Source organism: Odontesthes bonariensis, chromosome 18, assembly GCF_027942865.1.
Source record: "Odontesthes bonariensis isolate fOdoBon6 chromosome 18, fOdoBon6.hap1, whole genome shotgun sequence".
Lineage (NCBI taxonomy): Eukaryota > Metazoa > Chordata > Actinopteri > Atheriniformes > Atherinopsidae > Odontesthes > Odontesthes bonariensis.
In genome coordinates this window covers 28453949-28474390 of record NC_134523.1, presented here as the reverse complement: position 1 = coordinate 28474390, position 20442 = coordinate 28453949, and the positions used below count along the sequence as shown (strand labels likewise).

The following is a 20442-nucleotide window of genomic DNA, read 5'->3' as shown; positions in this document are numbered from 1 at the left end:
CTCAATGACTGCGAGGTGCCCAGGTTCTGTGGCTGCAGAACCAGCCCAGATCATCAGCCCTCCACCACATTGCTTGACAGCTGGTGTGAGGTGTTTGTGCTGATATGCTGTGTTTGGTTTCCTCCAAATGTGCTGCTGTGCATTATGAGCAAACATCTCCACTTTGGTCTGCTCTGTCCAAAGGACATTGTTCCAGAAGTCTTGTGGTTTGTTCAGATGCAGCTTTGCAAACCTAAGCTGTGCTGCCATGTTCTTTTTAGAGAGAAGAGGCTTTCTCCTGCAGCCCTTCCACACAAGCCATACTTGTTCAGTCTGTTTCTGACTGTGCTGTCATGACCTTTAACCTTTAACATGCTGACTGAGGCCTGCAGAGTCTGAGATGTAGCTCTTGGGTTTCTGACCTTGGGGTGACCTTTAACCTTTAACATGCTAACTGAGGCCTGTAGAGTCTGAGATGTAGCTCTTGGGTTTCTGACCTTGGGGTGACCTTTAACCTTTAACATGCTAACTGAGGCCTGCGGAGTCTGAGATGTAGCTCTTGAGTTTCTGACCTTGGGGTGACCTTTAACCTTTAACATGCTGACTGAGGCCCGCAGAGTCTGAGATGTAGCTCTTTGGGTTTCTGACCTTGGAGTGACCTTTAACCTTTAACATGCTAACTGAGGCCTGCAGAGTCTGAGATGTAGCTCTTGGGGTTTTTGACCTTGGGGTGACCTTTAACATATTAACTGAGGCCTGCAGAGTCTGAGATGTAGCTCTTGGGTTTCTGACCTTGGGGTGACCTTGCTGGGACGTCCACTCCTGGGAAGATTGACAGCACTGGTTCACACAGAAGACTTTTTCCACCATGTTTTCTCCATTTTTATTAATACTTCTTTAAATGTCACAACTAGCAGTTAAACTGGAAATACAGTCTATCGGAGTCCATCGCATTCTATGTTGGAAACAACAGCCGTAGAGTTCGTGTTGTGCGTTTCATTTATACATCGGGGGGGGGGGGGGGGGGGGGTAAAGATTTAGTAAAAAGCTTTCTTTATAATCAACCTCTTGGAGTTCCAACAGACCACTGCTGTCTCAGCCGTGTGACTACAAAGACTGATGTAGCTGTATATGCTTTCAACAATGTGGCTCATTAATGCATAATGGTTTCTTATATATGTGCTGAACATGCTTCGACAAGCAGAATACTATATACAGTGCTGGTTCCATGCTCTGTTCGTACGTCGTATCCATTCACGGTGTTTGCGGAGCAGAGGGTGAGGCAGAGACTCGAGATGAAGAGGAGGATTTTGTCCAGGTTGTCATGCGGGTCAGCAGTTGGAAACGTGTTTTCAGTCCAAGAAGGAAGCCTGAAGATAAAGAGAGAGAGAGAGAACGCTTCATCAGTCGGAAAAACAACGAGAAACCAGCAGATTTAAGGTGATGTTCAGCTCCAGCTTTGCAGTTCGCCTCTTTTGACATGAAGCTGTATGACATCCCATATCAGCAACATCATTTATGAACATGTTCTTACCCCCTGCTGCGTCCTGTGAGCCGTCGTTTTGGTGTTGATGAAGGTAGTCCGGCTAGTTGGCTGGGGTTTAAAAAATAAAGTGTTTTGCTTCTCAAAACAATAGCAGCTTTCGGACTGTAGGAGCCTTTGGCAGTTCTAATAACCTTTTAATCCGCGGGGCCGTTTTCTCCCGTGTTCAGACATACAGGAACTCGGGGCTATCTCCCTTAGTTCCTATAACTATTTAGCTCCTTCTCCGAGGTCGGGTCTTTTCATGGTTCTATAGAACGCATCTGACGGAGGTGTGTGGTGGTTGGTAGCTACGCCCACAGCCTATCTATCTAACAGCCTTGCCACTTACTATTAAGCCCCATTGTACCGGCTTTTTGGCTGCAGTTCCACCAGAATTCCACTGGGCGCGTCGGTGGAGACCAGAATGAATTGGGCCCAATAGAGCTAGATGCTACAAATGGTCAGTTTCATCTAAGATTTGAATGTAGTTTCTGAGAGCTCAACATGGGTTTCAAGTCAAAAATCTACTGAACGAGTACATATATCCCTTTGATTTTTTACAGGTTGGCTTCTTGCTGTCCACAACGCGCTAGCATTGTGCTAATGACAGCTGGTCGACCGGCGAAAGAATGAATTACGACCAGAGGCACCGCTTGACGGCTGGCTCCATACCAAGCGACAACAGAATTAAGATGGACTTTTTCCGCTTATGTTACCACAGCCTAAGAATCTGTGATGTTACCACACATTCTCTCTTACTACAGCTCTTCCTTGAAAACGCTGCTGCCTTTGAGTCCAACAACAAGCAGGATTGTCGCCGTAAAGCGGCATCTCCGGTCGTAAGCTATGTATGACGTCATATACACTTCAAATCCTTTTTTTAAGCAAATGAGTGGCTCTAAAAATCTAAAACTCAGCCATGGGTATTTTCTAAACATCCTCTTTCGAAAACAACATTCGAATTACTAGAGAAAAAATTATATCATGAGATAAGGGCACGCTAGGGCGTATAGCTCCATAGGACTCCAGTCATTCTGGTCTCCAAAAATCGAGCGCCCCATGTGGAAAGAGGATGGAACTGCAACCAAAATCGCCTCGTTGGAAACCGGAAATGCACCGCGAGTTGCGTATCTGTACTATTATAGAATCTGTGCTACGCCCCATGTCATGCTATCACGGCTGAAATGTTTCCTCATAAGACACAGACAGAACCGGCGGGTGTTTAACCCTCTGGAGTCTAAGGCCTTTTCAGAGACTTTGATACCCAGGCTCCGCCCTCGCAGTGACGCAACACCTTCAGCTCTGCTACACTTACTCAGGCAAACTGCTCATTCAGTTGGATTCGAGTTCCCGAAAAAATGGGAACTCCACCCACTTTGTCGGGAAGCAATCAACTTTGAGCAGCGCCAACGGCCCAGGGTAGAGGCGTGTTCAAGGTAGTGACGTGGTTGAACTGCCACTCAACCCATGGATTGTACACGGAAGCGCCTGCGCTTCATTCAATATCAACATGGAGCAGCGTCAAGCTTTTGACACTGCTGTAGATGCTGTAATGAAAGTGTTCGACGGGAGATTCTCGTTAAAAATCGAGCAAAGAACAGCCCTTGAATCATTTCTTGACAGGAAAGACGTTTTCGCCTTGCTCCCTACTGGCTTTGGTAAGAGTTTAATCTACCAGTTAGCCCCGCTGGTAGCTAAATCATACGTCAGAGGAAAGAGTGGTGTGATTGGCTTAAGCTTAGGCACAGCCTTTTCTGGCCACAACCAGTAGCAACCTGAGGGAGGCGGGTTGACCAGGCCATTTCGAATCGTATTCGTTATGGTCTTGGTCAGACCAGAATCTCGAAGAGATTTGAAAGTCTATGTTAATCAGGCTAAGACTTTGAGGCAGTTGTCACCACCTTGACATTTTCAAGTATTTCAACTAACTGTAAACATCTATGCAAAAGTGACACATATGGTTGTATTCTGAAAAGCCTAACAAAAAACAATATGAGAGTGAAGTGAATGTAATACAAACAAGTTTTATTTAAATTGAGGGGAAACACAACTGTACAAAAAAATAAGTTTTAGAGGTCTTCAAACAGTGCAAGAAAACACACTATGAATATACCTAGCCAAGACTTTTGAAGATTGAACCTTGAAAACAAAAGTGTTGGCTGCATAAAAGTAAAAAGTGCAGTCAGAAATGTTTTTTGGTTTTCACACAAACTGTAAAAAAGTGATTGTAAATCCAGGTAGTGTCTCTGTTAGTTGAATACTAATTAGATGGGTGTGTAACACCCCTGATTGCCCCCACCCCCCTGTCACTCTCCATGTGATAATTGTCTGTCACTGGCAGGACATTGCTGCCTTCCCCCACATGCTGGCTGAATGGGGCGTGTTCTCACCTGTGAATAGCCACTCAATCACCTGGTACTTTACATGTGAATAGCGATAGGTGTGGCCTAGGAAGCTGCTGCAGTCTGAGACTACAGAAAATCCAAAGATTTCTGTTCACTCTCTTTAAAAAGGGCCAGCTATATAATTTATTTTAATATATATATATATATATTTGAAAACTAGAAGTTTCAAGGTTTTTAATGGTGTAACTTATATGTTTGAATGACAAAAACTCACAGTTACAGATGTGTTTTTGGAGAAGTGTCAAAAATCCCGCCGGCGGGTTTTAGACTCCAGAGTGAACTTACACTGGTCTCATTTGTCTGCAGCGCTCTGCTCTCCTTTCTTCCTTCATGAAATGAAAAAGTATCGTCTCCTGACTCTCTCTGTGAGCTCTTCCAGCCTCGACATTAGACGCCTGATGTGATCGTCCATGATTAATATCACCATCATGCAGACCATGAACACGGTGGCCTCCCCGCTCTCCATGTTAGCTTCTTTGTGGTGTGTTTTCTTCTCTCCTACTTTTACGGGTTTTGTTTTGTTGTTAAATGTGGCGCTAAACGGCTAACGGCTAACACGTCACTGACGCAGACGGCTGCGCGCGGCGCATCAGTCCCTATTAGGTCCCGACTCATGTGCGAATGCAGACTGAAACAGAAGGACAGTTATCAGAACGAAATTCGAGTAGGACAGTTCTGATAACTGCGTTCTTAGAACTGTCTGTCCGAAAGCGGCTATTATGCGTTCAACAGAGTAATACATTTGCATCACAAAATCGTTCTCCAGGAAAAAGTCAGACCTCACAATCGCTTTCCAAAGCGCACATTATTTATCCCATTAAAGTCAGAAGGTTTTAAGCTACGTACTAACAGCTTGTCCAGTCAGAAGTTCGTTAGCATGTTAGCTACTTTGGCATCTTTAGCTACATCCAACTTCCAAAAAAGTTGGATTTAAAAAATCCACCTCAAAACTTCAACTTTTTAAACGTACTTGCCCCACATATTAAAGAATTAATCTTTAACTCAGTATAATCATGCACAGCATCAGAATCACAAAGACAATGTGACCAACATTGTTGGCCAACGACGATTTTGTGATGCAAATGTATTACTCTGTTGAACGCATATTGTTTTGAGAAGCAAAACGCTTTATTTTCTAAACCCCAGCCAACTAGCCGGACTACCTTCATCAACCCCAAAACGAGGCTGGAACTCTGCTCACAGGACGCAGCAGGGGGTAAGAAAATGTTCATAAATGATGTTGCTGATATGGGATGTCATACAGCTTCATGTCAAAAGAGGCGAACTATCCCTTTAAACAAGCTTCTAAGAAAAAGAGTCTCCTTTACTGTTTGGGATCGTGATGAATTATCATAAAAACTCTGACACTTACCTGTGTTATTCTCCGACCTGCACCCCTGCACAGTTATCTTTACCCTCCGAAGCTATCGCTAAATATTCAGCATTTCTGAAAATGAAAACGTTAAAAAAAAACAAGCCGTTAGACTTCAGGAGAAATGTGGAACTCTTCTCACAGTGAAACGGGTGAAAAATGCCCAAAAATAAAATGATACACGACTTACAGGAGGGAGGTTTTTGTTTTGACTGAGGAGGAGGAGGATGATGGGATGAAAAGTCGACAGAGGTGTGGACACAAAGACACAGGTGAACAAACACAAGGGAAACAGTGACAGTAGAGAAACACAAGAGGACGGACGGTGGGAGCCAAAGAGGGGACGGAACGACGGTCAGAGCCCCAGAATGGCATGAATCCAGCAGCCGGATTCATGGGCACATCCCCCCTATAACACTCAGGGTTATAGATCCCGTTTGTTTTCGGAGGACGACTCGGTGTCGGAGACATTCAGCAGCAGAGATGGGACCAAGTCACACATGTGCAAGTCGCAAGTAAGTCCCAAGTCTTAGCTTTCAAGTCTCAAGTAAGTCCCAAGTCTCAAGTAAGTCCCAAGTCTTAGCTTTCAAGTCTCAGGTAAGTCCCAAGTCTTAGCTTTTAAGTCTCAAGTAAGTCTCAAGTCTTAGCTTTCAAGTCTCAAGTAAGTCTCAAGTCTTAGCTTTCAAGTCTCAAGTAAGTCCCAAGTCTTAGCTTTCAAGTCTCAAGTAAGTCTCAAGTCTTAGCTTTCAAGTCTCAAGTAAGTCCCAAGTCTTCGCTTTCAAGTCTCAAGTAAGTCTCAAGTCTTAGCTTTGAAGTCTCAAGTAAGTCCCAAGTCTCAAGTAAGTCCCAAGTTTTAGCTTTCAAGTCTCAAGTAAGTCCCAAGTCTCAAGTAAGTCCCAAGTCTTAGCTTTCAAGTCTCAAGTAAGTCTCACGTCTTAGCTTTCAGGTCTCAAGTAAGTCCCAAGTCTTAAATTTCAAGTCTCAAGTAAGTCCCAAGTCGTAGCTTTCAAGTCTCAAGTAAGTCTCAAGTCTTAGCTTTCAAGTCTCAGGTAAGTCCCAAGTCTTAGCTTTTAAGTCTCAAGTAAGTCCCAAGTCTTAGCTTTCAAGTCTCAGGTAAGTCCCAAGTCTTAGCTTTTAAGTCTCAAATAAGTCCCAAGTCTTAGCTTTCAAGTCTCAAGTAAGTCTCAAGTCTTAGCTTTCAAGTCTCAAGTAAGTCCCAAGTCTTAGCTTTCAAGTCTCAAGTAAGTCTCAAGTCTTAGCTTTCAAGTCTCAAGTAAGTCCCAAGTCTTCGCTTTCAAGTCTCAAGTAAGTCTCAAGTCTTAGCTTTCAAGTCTCAAGTAAGTCCCAAGTCTCAAGTAAGTCCCAAGTTTTAGTTTTCAAGTCTCAAGTAAGTCCCAAGTTTTAGTTTTCAAGTCTCAAGTAAGTCTCAAGTCTTAGCTTTCAAGTCTCAAGTAAGTCTCAAGTCTTAGCTTTCAGGTCTCAAGTAAGTCCCAAGTCTTAACTTTCAAGTCTCAAGTAAGTCCCAAGTTGTAGCTTTCAAGTCTCAAGTAAGTCCCAAGTCTTAGCTTTCAAGTCTCAAGTAAGTCTCAAGTCTTAGCTTTCAAGTCTCAGGTAAGTCCCAAGTCTTAGCTTTTAAGTCTCAAGTAAGTCCCAAGTCTTAGCTTTCAAGTCTCAAGTCCCAAGTCTTAGCTTTCAAGTCTCAAGTAAGTCTCAAGTCTTAGCTTTCAAGTCTCAAGTAAGTCCCAAGTCTTAGCTTTCAAGTCTCAAGTAAGTCTCAAGTCTTAGCTTTCAAGTCTCAAGTAAGTCCCAAGTCTCAAGTAAGTCCCAAGTTTTAGTTTTCAAGTCTCAAGTAAGTCTCAAGTCTTAGCTTTCAAGTCTCAAGTAAGTCTCATGTCTTAGCTTTCAAGTCTCAAGTAAGTCCCAAGTCTTAACTTTCAAGTCTCAAGTAAGTCCCAAGTCGTAGCTTTCAAGTCTCAAGTAAGTCCCAAGTCTTAGCTTTCAAGTCTCAAGTAAGTCTCAAGTCTTAGCTTTCAAGTCTCAAGTAAGTCTCAAGTCTTAGCTTTCAAGTCTCAAGTAAGTCTCAAGTCTTAGCTTTCAAGTCTCAAGTAAGTCCCAAGTCTTAGCTTTCAAGTCTCAAGTAAGTCTCAAGTCTTAGCTTTCAAGTCTCAAGTAAGTCTCACGTCTTAGCTTTCAGGTCTCAAGTCCCAAGTCTTAACTTTCAAGTCTCAAGTAAGTCCCAAGTCGTAGCTTTCAAGTCTCAAGTAAGTCCCAAGTCTTAGCTTTCAAGTCTCAAGTAAGTCTCAAGTCTTAGCTTTCAAGTCTCAGGTAAGTCCCAAGTCTTAGCTTTTAAGTCTCAAGTAAGTCCCAAGTCTTAGCTTTCAAGTCTCAAGTCCCAAGTCTTAGCTTTCAAGTCTCAAGTAAGTCTCAAGTCTTAGCTTTCAAGTCTCAAGTAAGTCCCAAGTCGTAGCTTTCAAGTCTCAAGTAAGTCTCAAGTCTTAGCTTTCAAGTCTCAGGTAAGTCCCAAGTCTTAGCTTTTAAGTCTCAAGTAAGTCCCAAGTCTTAGCTTTCAAGTCTCAGGTAAGTCCCAAGTCTTAGCTTTTAAGTCTCAAATAAGTCCCAAGTCTTAGCTTTCAAGTCTCAAGTAAGTCTCAAGTCTTAGCTTTCAAGTCTCAAGTAAGTCCCAAGTCTTAGCTTTCAAGTCTCAAGTAAGTCTCAAGTCTTAGCTTTCAAGTCTCAAGTAAGTCCCAAGTCTTCGCTTTCAAGTCTCAAGTAAGTCTCAAGTCTTAGCTTTCAAGTCTCAAGTAAGTCCCAAGTCTCAAGTAAGTCCCAAGTTTTAGTTTTCAAGTCTCAAGTAAGTCCCAAGTTTTAGTTTTCAAGTCTCAAGTAAGTCTCAAGTCTTAGCTTTCAAGTCTCAAGTAAGTCTCAAGTCTTAGCTTTCAGGTCTCAAGTAAGTCCCAAGTCTTAACTTTCAAGTCTCAAGTAAGTCCCAAGTTGTAGCTTTCAAGTCTCAAGTAAGTCCCAAGTCTTAGCTTTCAAGTCTCAAGTAAGTCTCAAGTCTTAGCTTTCAAGTCTCAGGTAAGTCCCAAGTCTTAGCTTTTAAGTCTCAAGTAAGTCCCAAGTCTTAGCTTTCAAGTCTCAAGTCCCAAGTCTTAGCTTTCAAGTCTCAAGTAAGTCTCAAGTCTTAGCTTTCAAGTCTCAAGTAAGTCCCAAGTCTTAGCTTTCAAGTCTCAAGTAAGTCTCAAGTCTTAGCTTTCAAGTCTCAAGTAAGTCCCAAGTCTTCGCTTTCAAGTCTCAAGTAAGTCCCAAGTCTCAAGTAAGTCCCAAGTTTTAGTTTTCAAGTCTCAAGTAAGTCTCAAGTCTTAGCTTTCAAGTCTCAAGTAAGTCTCATGTCTTAGCTTTCAAGTCTCAAGTAAGTCCCAAGTCTTAACTTTCAAGTCTCAAGTAAGTCCCAAGTCGTAGCTTTCAAGTCTCAAGTAAGTCCCAAGTCTTAGCTTTCAAGTCTCAAGTAAGTCTCAAGTCTTAGCTTTCAAGTCTCAAGTAAGTCTCAAGTCTTAGCTTTCAAGTCTCAAGTAAGTCTCAAGTCTTAGCTTTCAAGTCTCAAGTAAGTCCCAAGTCTTAGCTTTCAAGTCTCAAGTAAGTCTCAAGTCTTAGCTTTCAAGTCTCAAGTAAGTCTCACGTCTTAGCTTTCAGGTCTCAAGTCCCAAGTCTTAACTTTCAAGTCTCAAGTAAGTCCCAAGTCGTAGCTTTCAAGTCTCAAGTAAGTCCCAAGTCTTAGCTTTCAAGTCTCAAGTAAGTCTCAAGTCTTAGCTTTCAAGTCTCAGGTAAGTCCCAAGTCTTAGCTTTTAAGTCTCAAGTAAGTCCCAAGTCTTAGCTTTCAAGTCTCAAGTCCCAAGTCTTAGCTTTCAAGTCTCAAGTAAGTCTCAAGTCTTAGCTTTCAAGTCTCAAGTAAGTCCCAAGTCTTAGCTTTCAAGTCTCAAGTAAGTCTCAAGTCTTAGCTTTCAAGTCTCAAGTAAGTCCCAAGTCTTAGCTTTCAAGTCTCAAGTAAGTCTCAAGTCTTAGCTTTCAAGTCTCAAGTAAGTCCCAAGTCTCAAGTAAGTCCCAAGTTTTAGTTTTCAAGTCTCAAGTAAGTCTCAAGTCTTAGCTTTCAAGTCTCAAGTAAGTCCCAAGTCTTAGCTTTCAAGTCTCAAGTAAGTCTCACGTCTTAGCTTTCAAGTCTCAAGTAAGTCCCAAGTCCTAACTTTCAAGTCTCAAGTAAGTCCCAAGTCGTAGCTTTCAAGTCTCAAGTAAGTCCCAAGTCTTAGCTTTCAAGTCTCAAGTAAGTCTCAAGTCTTAGCTTTCAAGTCTCAAGTAAGTCTCAAGTCTTAGCTTTCAAGTCTCAAGTAAGTCTCAAGTCTTAGCTTTCAAGTCTCAAGTAAGTCCCAAGTCTTAGCTTTCAAGTACTTTTTTCTTGGGCAAATCAAGTCAAGTCAAGTCAAAGTCACCTTATTATTGCAATTTTACCTGCAGAATCTGATCTTAATAAAGTGAAAAGACAAGATATAAGTAACTATCAGTAAACATCATTGGCCAATGTGTCCAACCTGTCTACCCTGTATCATATCAAGCTAACGTTAGCTAACTACCGATAAGGCTAACAGGATAATATTAGCTAATTTGACAAGCACTTACTGGTCAGAATGGATCTTCAAATGACGAACAAAGTTGGAAGTTATGCTAGATGCTTAACACTCAAGTCATTCAAGTCATCGTGTCTCAAGTCAAGTCAAGTGCCGAGTCTTTAACTTCCAAGTCTGAGTCGAGTCTCAAGTCTTTTATTTTTTGTAAAGTCAAGTCACAAGTCATCAAAACAGCGACTCAAGTCGACTTCAGTCCAAGTCACAGTGACTCGAGTCCACATCTCTGTTCAGCAGCACAAGAAATCAGCTTCTACAAACACTTGAAATCAAACTGGAGACAGAAAAGTGAGTGGAGTTCCTGTTTGCTTCTAAAGCTGGTGTGACCAGGCCTCCTGAACCCATTAAGACGGGGAGATTTAAGCCTCTCATCATTTCCAGGAGCCTCGATCATCCTCTCATTGAATTACTGCCAAAGATAAGGTCAGCTGTTTCACAGCTCTCAAATGTTTTCATTTCATTTGTGGATTCTTCAGAGGCTGAGAAACCCTGAGTTAACCCATTTTCCTTTAATAGGTTAACCCAGATCTGCGTCTACATCCATAAAAGCAAATATGACGGCCAAGAAGTGACGAGAAAATCCGTTTGTCCACCACGAAGTAGCAACAACATTTTCCAAATGATGAAAATCTAACAGTCCAAATTACTGGCTGACATATTTGCTTTCAAAATCTAGTAAATCAGTCCCTCCAGGATGTTACTGTACTGGCACACATTCCCTGTCGGATTTGACTGAGAAACACTGATTTGAATCCAGCTTTGCAGTGTTTTCTGTCTTCAGTAAATCCAAAGGGTTTTTGTTTTGTGAGGTCGGAGCTGTTTTTGAGCATCTGAGAGCGACTCTCAGCCTCCTGTCCTCATATTTATGAACCAGAGTTGGTATAAAAGGCTGCAGCTGCAAGGAATTCTGGGTCAGAAGAAGCTCCTTTCTCTCATAAAGGATGGCTGTTTGAAACGCATACTTCTCCTACTACTCCTACTAACTTTTTAAGCGAGAAGTTCCCGGATGCATACTAGATTCTCCGAAATGTTGGGTATGCATCATGAGGTTACTACTCATACTCAAACTACCCAAGATGCAACGTAACGTGACGTCGCCGATCGTCATTTCCTGTCAAAACGGCAGTTTCAAGCTAGCTACAACGAGGGTCGGTTCACTTCCTGTTTTCAAAACAAAAGCACCAATTATATCGTAATGGCTTTCCCTATGATAAAAGGCAACAGGTATTTTATTTTGGTGAAAATAACCGGAAGTGTGTTGCTCACTCCGGCTAGCTTTAGTAGCGCCGAATTCGTGGGAACAAAATTGTAAATAGCCGGTATTTTGTCAGATTTTCAACACGTTGGGGATCTAAACGACTACTTTCTCGCCTGAAAATGTTTCAAATGTTGCTAAAGTTTACAGAGTTTAGAGCTTAAGCGAAATCAGCTTCAGGCCGGCTGATTTCGGCTCGGGCAGGAGCGAAATGCATTGTGGGTAAACGCTCTGCATACTGTCTGATCGATGAGTATACCGTATGCAAGTATGTAGTATGCGGCTTCGAACATAGCCCATGTGTGACGGTGAGGATCTGGCAATGATGCATGGAAAACCTGGATCTGCATACTGTCTGATCAATGAGTATGTAGTATGGAGTATGGAAGTATGCAGTATGTAGTATGCAGAATGTAGTATGCGGTTTGCAAGTATGTAGTACTTGCAAGCGGCCGTGTTCGAAACCGCAAACTACATACTACATACTGCATACTACATACTACATACTTCCATACTGCATGCTTCCATACTACATACTGCATACTTCCATACTACATACTGATCGATCAGACAGTATGCAGGGCGTTTCAATGCATTTCGCTCCTGCCCGAGCCAAAATCAGCCGACCTGAAGCTGATTTCTCTTAAGCTCTAAACTCTGTAAACTTTAGCAACATTTGAAACATTTTCAGGCGAGAAAGTAGTCGTTTAGATCCCCAACATGTTGAAAACCTGATAAAATACCGGCTATTTACAATATTGTTCCCGACGAATTCGGTGCTACTAAAGCTAGCCGCAGTGAGCAACACACTTCTGATTATTTTCACAAAATAAAATACCCGTTGCCTTTTGTCATAGGGAAAGCCATTACGATACAATTGGTACTTTTATTTTGAAAACAGGAAGTGAACTTACCCTCGTTGTAGCTAGCTTGAAACTGCCGTTTTGACAGGAAATGACGATCGGCGACGTCACGTTACGTTGCATCTTGGGTAGTTTGAGTATGAGTAGTAACCTCATGATGCATACCCAACATTTCAGAGAATCTAGTATGCATCCGGGAACTTCTCGCTTACTCAAACTCGCATACTAACTCAGAAAGTTAGTATGAGTAGTAGGAGAAGTATGCGGTTTCGAACACAGCCGATGTTTCCTTCAGCTTCGGAGCTCCTTTCCTTAGTTCAAGGTGATCAACGACACTTGTTTTCTCTTTTGTTTTGACAGTGACATCCTGCCCTTGGAAATCTTTTTAAAAAGCCGCCACAGATGCTCTAAAAGTGCTGTGTGGAGTCCTGCAGGGACTGATAAACACTTGGGTTTAAAAGCTTTTATTGCTACAGGCTAAAATCTTTGCATCTACTCTAAAGAGGCGAGAAATGCAGTCGTGGTTTAATAAAAACCGGCCGCTTCTTATGTGAATAACCAACCAAGTTTCTTATAAAATCCCCATGTTTGTATCTGAGATACAAGCTTCCCACATGCAGTGAGCCTCCATGCAAACAGCTGAGACAGAAAGACTCACGCTGCCTCTCGTAGCGCCTCCTCCCCGGCCGCTGCGATCTTTCTGTAGCAGTAAATCATCTCTATGAGGAGCCAGACCTGCAGGCCGATGATGGACACGTACATCATGACCTCGGACACGATGGAGGCCGTCCCTCTGGTGGCTGCACATAGGAAAAGCCAAAAGATCAATTAGTCACACGGAAACTACAGAGGAGGCCCGAGGAGGCTCCAAGGATGCAGAAACTGCAGTGGAGAGGGAGTTAAACATCGGCGGGAGGGCAACTATCAACGCGCTCGCTGGGATTTCTGGGTGATTGTTTGGCGTCGGGGTTAAATGAGGGAATAATATGGAAGTTTTTCTGTGCCATCAGAGTTTGAATACGAATTTCTAATATTGAATTTTTACAGCATCAAAATCAGACTTTGAATTTGAAAAACCAACAGTGTAAAAAAAAAAATCAATTTCTAAAAACAAAAATCAGTGTAAAAAAATTCAACATCTAAAAAAAAATTCACTGGAAAAAAATTCAATGGACAAAAATTCAGTGAAAAAAATTCAATGGAAAAAAATTCAGTGGTTCTTTTTCCACTGAATTTTTTGAAGATGAATTTTTCTCCACAGAATTTTTTGATGTTGAATTTTTTTACACTGATTTTTGTTTTTAGAAATTGATTTTTTTTACACTGTTTTACTCATTTTTCAAATTCAAAGTCTCATTTTGATGCTGTAAAAATTCAATATTAGAAATTCGTATTCAAACTGATGGCACAGAAAAACTTCCATAGAATAATTCCCTCAGTCAACAGTATGCACAGCAGATGGCTGATAACGCATCCTGGTTTAGAGAAGCAGACAGAAGAGCAGCTCAGAGCAGAAGGCACTGCTGTGAGCAGGCTTGGCGTTAAAACTAATGGAAGCACATACTTTTCCCCTGGGTGGTAACCTTTAAAAGATCATTATGCTCTTTTAAAGACATAAAGGACAGAATCAGTCTTAACTGACTTAGAAATGTCCCTTCATCCCTGCTTTTTAAGCATTCTCATATCAAACGTATTTATAAAAGTGGATGAGAAGAGATGCAGAAATAAACAGCAACACAATCCCCACATTTTACATCTGACCAAATGGTAAAACTACACCTGCTGGCCTAAACTGGTAACTGCATGGTCTTCATCAGTATATCTTTTATATTATTCGTCTTTGTAGGTAGTTCTGCTGCTTTCAAGACACGATAACACTCATACAAATACACATATTTTCAACCACTAATTAAAGGGATAGTTCGGGATATTTGACATGAATCTGTATGGCATCACCATAACCAGTGTCGTGCATTCAAACTGACTTACCCCCGACAGTGTCCTGTGAGCCGAGTTCTTGTCCAGTGTTGGTCAAGGCGAAAGTAGTCCGGCTTGTTTGCTGGGGTCAAGAAATTAGTGCGTTTTTCTTCCCAAAACAGTACGTGTGCTAAAGAGTGATTTATTTCATCACAAAAACCGAAGCCGGCAAAAGTCACTCCTCGTTATCACTTGGGCCCTACTGTCTCTCATTGTGTATCAGTGCACACGTCATTCTGACCGCGAGCTGTGCGCACGAGTTCACTTTGTTTACTGCTCGGGAAGATGTCTGACTACGAGAGCGACGAGGAACATATTGACTTCCGTTCAGAGCCAAGGGGGTATCTTTATGAACCCGTTTATACTGAGGAGGAAGTTCGCCAAATGGACTTGGATCGGGCAGAAAGAGAGAGGGTGGACAGAGAAGTGATGGAAACAGAAGCTGGAGCCACTGCTGGAGCTGCGATACCCGGGGTGGCCGACAAATCCTGGTGCACTTGTTTGAAGTGTTAAGTAATGCAGACAGAGGTGGAATGTTACTGCTGCCACGAGTGGGATTTAGTTATGCCCCAGATACAAAACCTTTCCATAGATGAGGATGTCGGCGGCCGCGGGACAGCTGCTGCCTGCATCACAAATAACGGTGACTTCCCTGCACTCCTGAATGCAGGCGTCTGAGAACTTTTTTCCATGTTCCCAAGATCAACTGGAAGAGGCGTCCCAGACCAGCTGGACCCGATGGCCAGTTGTCTGCAGAGTAAGACAGTGTTGAGCACTGCCAAAGAACAGAAAGACTCGTGCGCACAGCTCGCGGTCAGAATGACGTGCGCACTGATACACAATGAGAGACAGTATAGGGCCCAAGTGATAACGAGGAGTGACTTTTGCCGGCTTCGGTTTTTGTGATGAAATAAATCACTCTTTAGCACACGTACTGTTTTGGGAAGAAAAACGCGCTAATTTCTTGACCCCAGCAAACAAGCCGGACTACTTTCGCCTTGACCAACACTGGACAAGAACTCGGCTCACAGGACACTGTCGGGGGTAAGTCAGTTTGAATGCACGACACTGGTTATGGTGATGCCATACAGATTCATGTCAAATATCCCGAACTATCCCTTTAAGGATAGGTAGCGACTAAATGGAAAACACATTTAAGGTCAACACAGGCCACATTTTGAGTGGTCAGATGCAGGCTGCAGAGCAAAGCTTCCTTATCGTCGCAGCAGGGCGCCACTGCTCTACCTGGTCACCAGGTGTTGGAGCTAATGTTTGAAAAACTTCAACCTCTTTAACAGCAGCACTTTGCTTTTCTTCTCATGCTGCTGTCAGCGTTTCACAGAGATAATCTCTGGATATGCACCATAAGCAGCACAGCTCATACAACCCAAACCGTCCCTTTAACCCGGACTCTACATCGTTTCCAGTAACCCTCACCTCTGCATTGGGTTTTCATGTTTCTACATGCAGGTCTTTGGAGGATATCTCTGCATCATCAAGGTTTCAGGCTGCAGCAAACTGTTTTTTCTCTTATGCGTTCACTGATTCCACCACTTCTCAGTGGAATCATATCTTTAAGTCTATGTTGATCGCACACAAAGTGTAAAACCTTTGCAATACTAACATTTTAATTAGGGCTGGGCAACGATTAAAACGTTTAATCTAATTAATCACATGATTTCCCTGATTAATCACGATTAATCGCATTTGTACGCAGAATCCAAAAATGAATCCAAAAGTAGTGTAAAGCTTTTAGCATTTAGTTTTATTTAAATGTGTTGCCATATAAATGAAAGTGCCATAACATAGTTGGGCCAGTTTTTAACATGTAAATGTTACATCTTTACAGCACGAATGGAGCCAGATTCCTCTGAAAAAGTGCCACGATAATTATGACGCCATTAAAAAGTGTCATGAAAGGGAAGCCGATGGGGAAACGTGACTTTTACTGAGTGTCGATGCTTCATATTGTTCGTTTGCTTCTGTTTCCTGAACACAAAGAAGACTGAAAATCATTTATCATCTGTTGAAATAAATGTCCAAACTGGTTAAATTACCGGTTTTATTTCCCCACCTCTGAGCTGGAATAAGTGTTATTTTCAGTGGTTGTAAAGAACATTCTGGTTAATTACAGAGATGAGATAAAGAAGGTCCAAACTTCTTCTCTCACTTTTTACCTGCTTTTTTTTGTCTTTATTCTAGGGCTGGGCAACGATTAAAATGTTTAATCTAATTAATCACATGATTTCCCTGATTAATCACGATTAATCGCATTTGTACGCAGAATCCAAAAATGAATCCAAAAGTAGTGTATAGATTTTAGCATTTAGTTTTATTTTAAATGTGCTGCAATATGAATGAAAGTGCCATAACATTTGTTGGGCAAACACACTTTTAACATCAGCATCTTTCTGTAGTTTTTATGTAGAAGCCTCGCTCCACTGTCTGTTTCCTTGAATGACTTGCTGCTATCAGTTGTGTGTTTTGCCTTTAAGTGGCGCCCCATGTACAGAGGCTATAGTCCTTGCTGCGTGTTGTTCTCCCTCTCTTTTCCCCCTGCTTCCTGTCTCTCTGAACTTTCCTATCCATTAAAGGCACAAAAGCCCCCCCAAAATGTTTGTTTTTTTTAATAAAAAAAAAACAAAACAAAAGCGCTAATGCGCGATAAAATATTTATCGGCGTTAGATCATTAATGCGTTAACGCGATAACAACGAGTTAACTCACCCCAGGCCTAGTTTTCATGCCTTAAGATGACTATTTTACAGGCTCAGTTCTGTCTGTTATCTCCCCGCTAAGTTGCTCTGCATTTAAAGGGAAACGGGACATATTCCATTAACATCCATCATGATGGAGGTGGCTGGGGGTGCTCAAATACACCGACTTTCATTCAGTAGCAGCTCCTCACTTTAGGCTCTTTAAATAAAAGATAATTAAAGAATTCCTCTTTAATATATTCTCCAAAATGCTGATGTTTTTACTGTAAATCAGAGAGTGGATAAGAGACTGTGGATCCCGGTTTCAAAACGATTCATAGAGTCTGAAACGGTACCTTTGGCCACCACGTTGAGGTGCACCACCTTGTCCACGAGGACGTTGTACTCGTAGTTTTCGTAGAAGAGGAAGCGGTTCAGGAAGCAGCGGTAGGTGCCCGTGTCATTGAAGGTGACGTTGAGCAGGTAGATGGAGCCATCTTGGATGTCGTGGCTCCTTTTGCTTCCACTCCAGCTGATGCGGTCCATGAAGAGGTCGTCTTCGATGGTGGGGCCGTCTTCTTTGTAGCTGTAGATCTGGTGTCACAGAGGGGCTTGAGAGGTCATCACTTCTATAAGCTCACATGCATGAACAGCCTTTTAACATTCATTATAAGCTCACATGCATGAACAGTCTTTAAATATTCGTAGAATAGAGGTCAGCATCTTCAATGTGAAGTGTTTCATTACTCAGGACTGATGGCGTGCACTTTTTACTTCATTCAGGCTTTAGTCACGACGGATTGCCGACAAAAAATGGTGAAAAGTGACACTTTTAAGCCTTTCCAGCTGACAAACTAACGTTCCGGTAGGAATATTTCCATGTTTTGTTGTGTGATGTAAGAGAAGATTTTATCTGATTTGAGTTTTTGTAGAATGTTTCAAAAAGATTTCTGATCGAACATTAATCATAACAGAATATTCCCTTCCATTAGTGTTTCAGTGTAATTATCTATCTATCTATCTATCTATCTATCTATCTATCTATCTATCTATCTATCTATCTATCTATCTATCTATCTATCTATCTATCTATCCACCTATCAATCCATCCCTCCATCCATCCCTCCATCTATACAGCCATCTATCTATCCATCCATCCCTCCATCTATACAGCCATCTATCTATCCATCCATCCCTCCATCTATACAGCCATCTATCTATCCACCTATCCATCCATCCATCCATCCATCCATCCACATACAGTATATCCATCTATCCACCTATGCATTCATCTATCCATCCATCCCTCCATCTATACAGCCATCTATCTATCCATCCATCCATCCATCCATCCACATATATCCACCTATCCACCTATCCATTCATCTATCCATCCATCCACCCATCCATCCCTCCATTCATCTTTCCCTCCATCCATCCACCTATCCATCCATCCATCCATCCATCCATCCATCCATCCGTCCATCCACCTATCCATTGATCTATCTATCCATCCATCCATCCACCTATCCATCCATCCCTCCATTCATCTTTCCATCCATCCATCCACCTATCCATCCATCCCTCCATTCATCTTTCCATCCATCCCTCCATCCATCCATCCACCTATCCATCCATCCATCCACCTATCCATCCATCCATCCATCCATCCATCCATCCATCCATCCATCCATCCATCCACCCAAGGACAACACTCCCGGCTGCTCATCAGTTGAAACATTTTGGTTTGTCTGGATTTAAAACAAACTCAGCAGTGACGCAGTGCATGCTGGGTGATGCTCCACTGACTCATGTGTGCATCTACTTCACAGCAGAGTGCACCAATGACACGCCAGCTCAGCTATATGTCACCTCTGAGGTGTCAGTGATGTCTGTGGTTGATTCCACCGCATGCTGACCTCGGCTATCATGTGACTGAGGACAGAAAGGATGGAAGGCAGCCTGGGGGGGCTCTACATGTGAAAGCTGGTATTAATAGCTGGCGTCTGGGGAAATGCAGCTGTGGACGGTTTGATTCAGGTTAAAGACGCCCTCTCGGGTGGATTTGAACTCACGTGAAGAAAGTCGGACTCCCCTTTGGGCCTGAAGTACCACTCCACAGTGGCGGATCCGGGCACCTCACTCCGCCTCTTGCAGGAGATGCAGCCCAGTTTGAAGCCTTTGCCCGCCACGGCCTCCGTGTCGGAGTCCACCTCCGCGCAGGCGCCATCACACCGGCACGCTGTGAGAAGAACAACACGGAGTCAGCCTTCAGCCTGGGCTCGCATGACGCAGCGACACACACTGCCAAGGCTGCAAAGGACGGGCCGGACTCACCGAAGAGGGTGCAGAGCAGAGCGAGGAGCAGCAGGTGTGCAGGGGCCATGGTGGTGGCGTCTTCTCGGGCCTCAGAGAGCGACACTGGGGCTTAACTCACTCATAAACTGAGCACCTTTCTCACTGAACTGATATCTGCAAACGCTTTTCCATGCAGGTTAATTCATCAGTGAAGTGCAGCAGCAGCTAAGCATGCATTAGAAAGTGCAAACTGTCTTTATAATCAGGCCTTCCACTAAAAACTGTCAAGTCTCTCGGATCTTTGGCTCAATCCAGCTGCAGATTCGCGTCGGTTACAGAATCTATTAATCCGGTTTTCTTATTCTCTCTTTGCTGGATGCCTGCAGTCAAACTCTGCTATCAATCACCAAGCGGATTATTAAACGATCCAGATAAATGCTGCCTCACAGTCCCCCCGGACGTCCACACCCTGAGATTGAATTATTGCTGTCCCCGAGGTCCTTGTGTAAAATGCACAGAGCAGATTATTCCAAGCGCCGCTCTGTGACGTCGGAAAATGACGGATTCACTGCAATAAATATGCTTTTATATGTGAGAAACGCATATAGAATTAATTTACATGCTCTATTAGAAGAATAAATGGCTACCAGAGTTAAATACAGACCCGTTTATCGGTCTAATGATAATTCTCCCGCATGGGATCAGAAATCGGAGCCCGCTGTCCTGAATTACAGGCCTCCTCTCCCGGAGCCGAGTCCTCTCCTGCGATGGCAGCAGCAGAACGTGGAAAACAACCTGGAATTTATTTCACCTATCTGGTGACCCCGTGCTCGTAGAAGCGATGCTTGGCTCGCGCTGGCATTGCAGATGCAGACATAAAGAAGCCAGACGGAGATGGCTTTAAAAAAAAAAAGAAGCGGGGTCTGGAGAGGACGCGCAGAGCTCAGCTCACCGTGTTTTTTCCGTGCGCGACGCCAACAGCGGCACCTCTGTCGCCCTCTTCAGAGGATGCTGCAGATGCACTGCGGTAAAACGGCGCGTGCGCGCGAGTCCGAGGGGATGCTGACTGTGTGACGCTGCTTTTAAAACCGGCGCGAGCTCAGCTTGGTCATCAAACAGCTGCAAATATAATATAATGTAATATAATATAATATAATGTGTGGGGTAGTCATAGCATTTACTTCCCTGATTGCAAGACGGCTCATTCTTCTCTCCTGGAGGAAAGCCACCCCTCCCACCTTTCCAAAATGGATAAAAGATATAATGCACTTTCTTACACTTGAGAAAATCAGATATACCCTTAAAGGCTCCTTGCAAAAATTTGAGAGGATTTGGACCCCCTTTCTAGAACATTACAAAAGCTTACAAACTCCATTTCCAGAAGTGAGAACGGAATCCCC

General features: G+C 43.0%; 1 protein-coding gene across 1 annotated transcript; it reads right to left on the bottom strand.

Moving 5' to 3' along the window:
- Positions 1-837: 837 nt before the first annotated feature.
- Positions 838-20249, bottom strand: scn1bb (sodium channel, voltage-gated, type I, beta b). The gene is made up of 6 exons (XM_075450061.1): positions 19082-20249; positions 18820-18986; positions 17101-17338; positions 12731-12872; positions 5282-5356; positions 838-1349 (listed from the first exon to the last, which is right to left on the bottom strand). The coding sequence occupies exons 1-5, from the start codon at positions 19128-19130 to the stop codon at positions 5287-5289; spliced, it is 666 nt and encodes a 221-aa protein (XP_075306176.1). The 5' UTR covers positions 19131-20249; the 3' UTR covers positions 838-1349; positions 5282-5286.
- Positions 20250-20442: the final 193 nt, after the last annotated feature.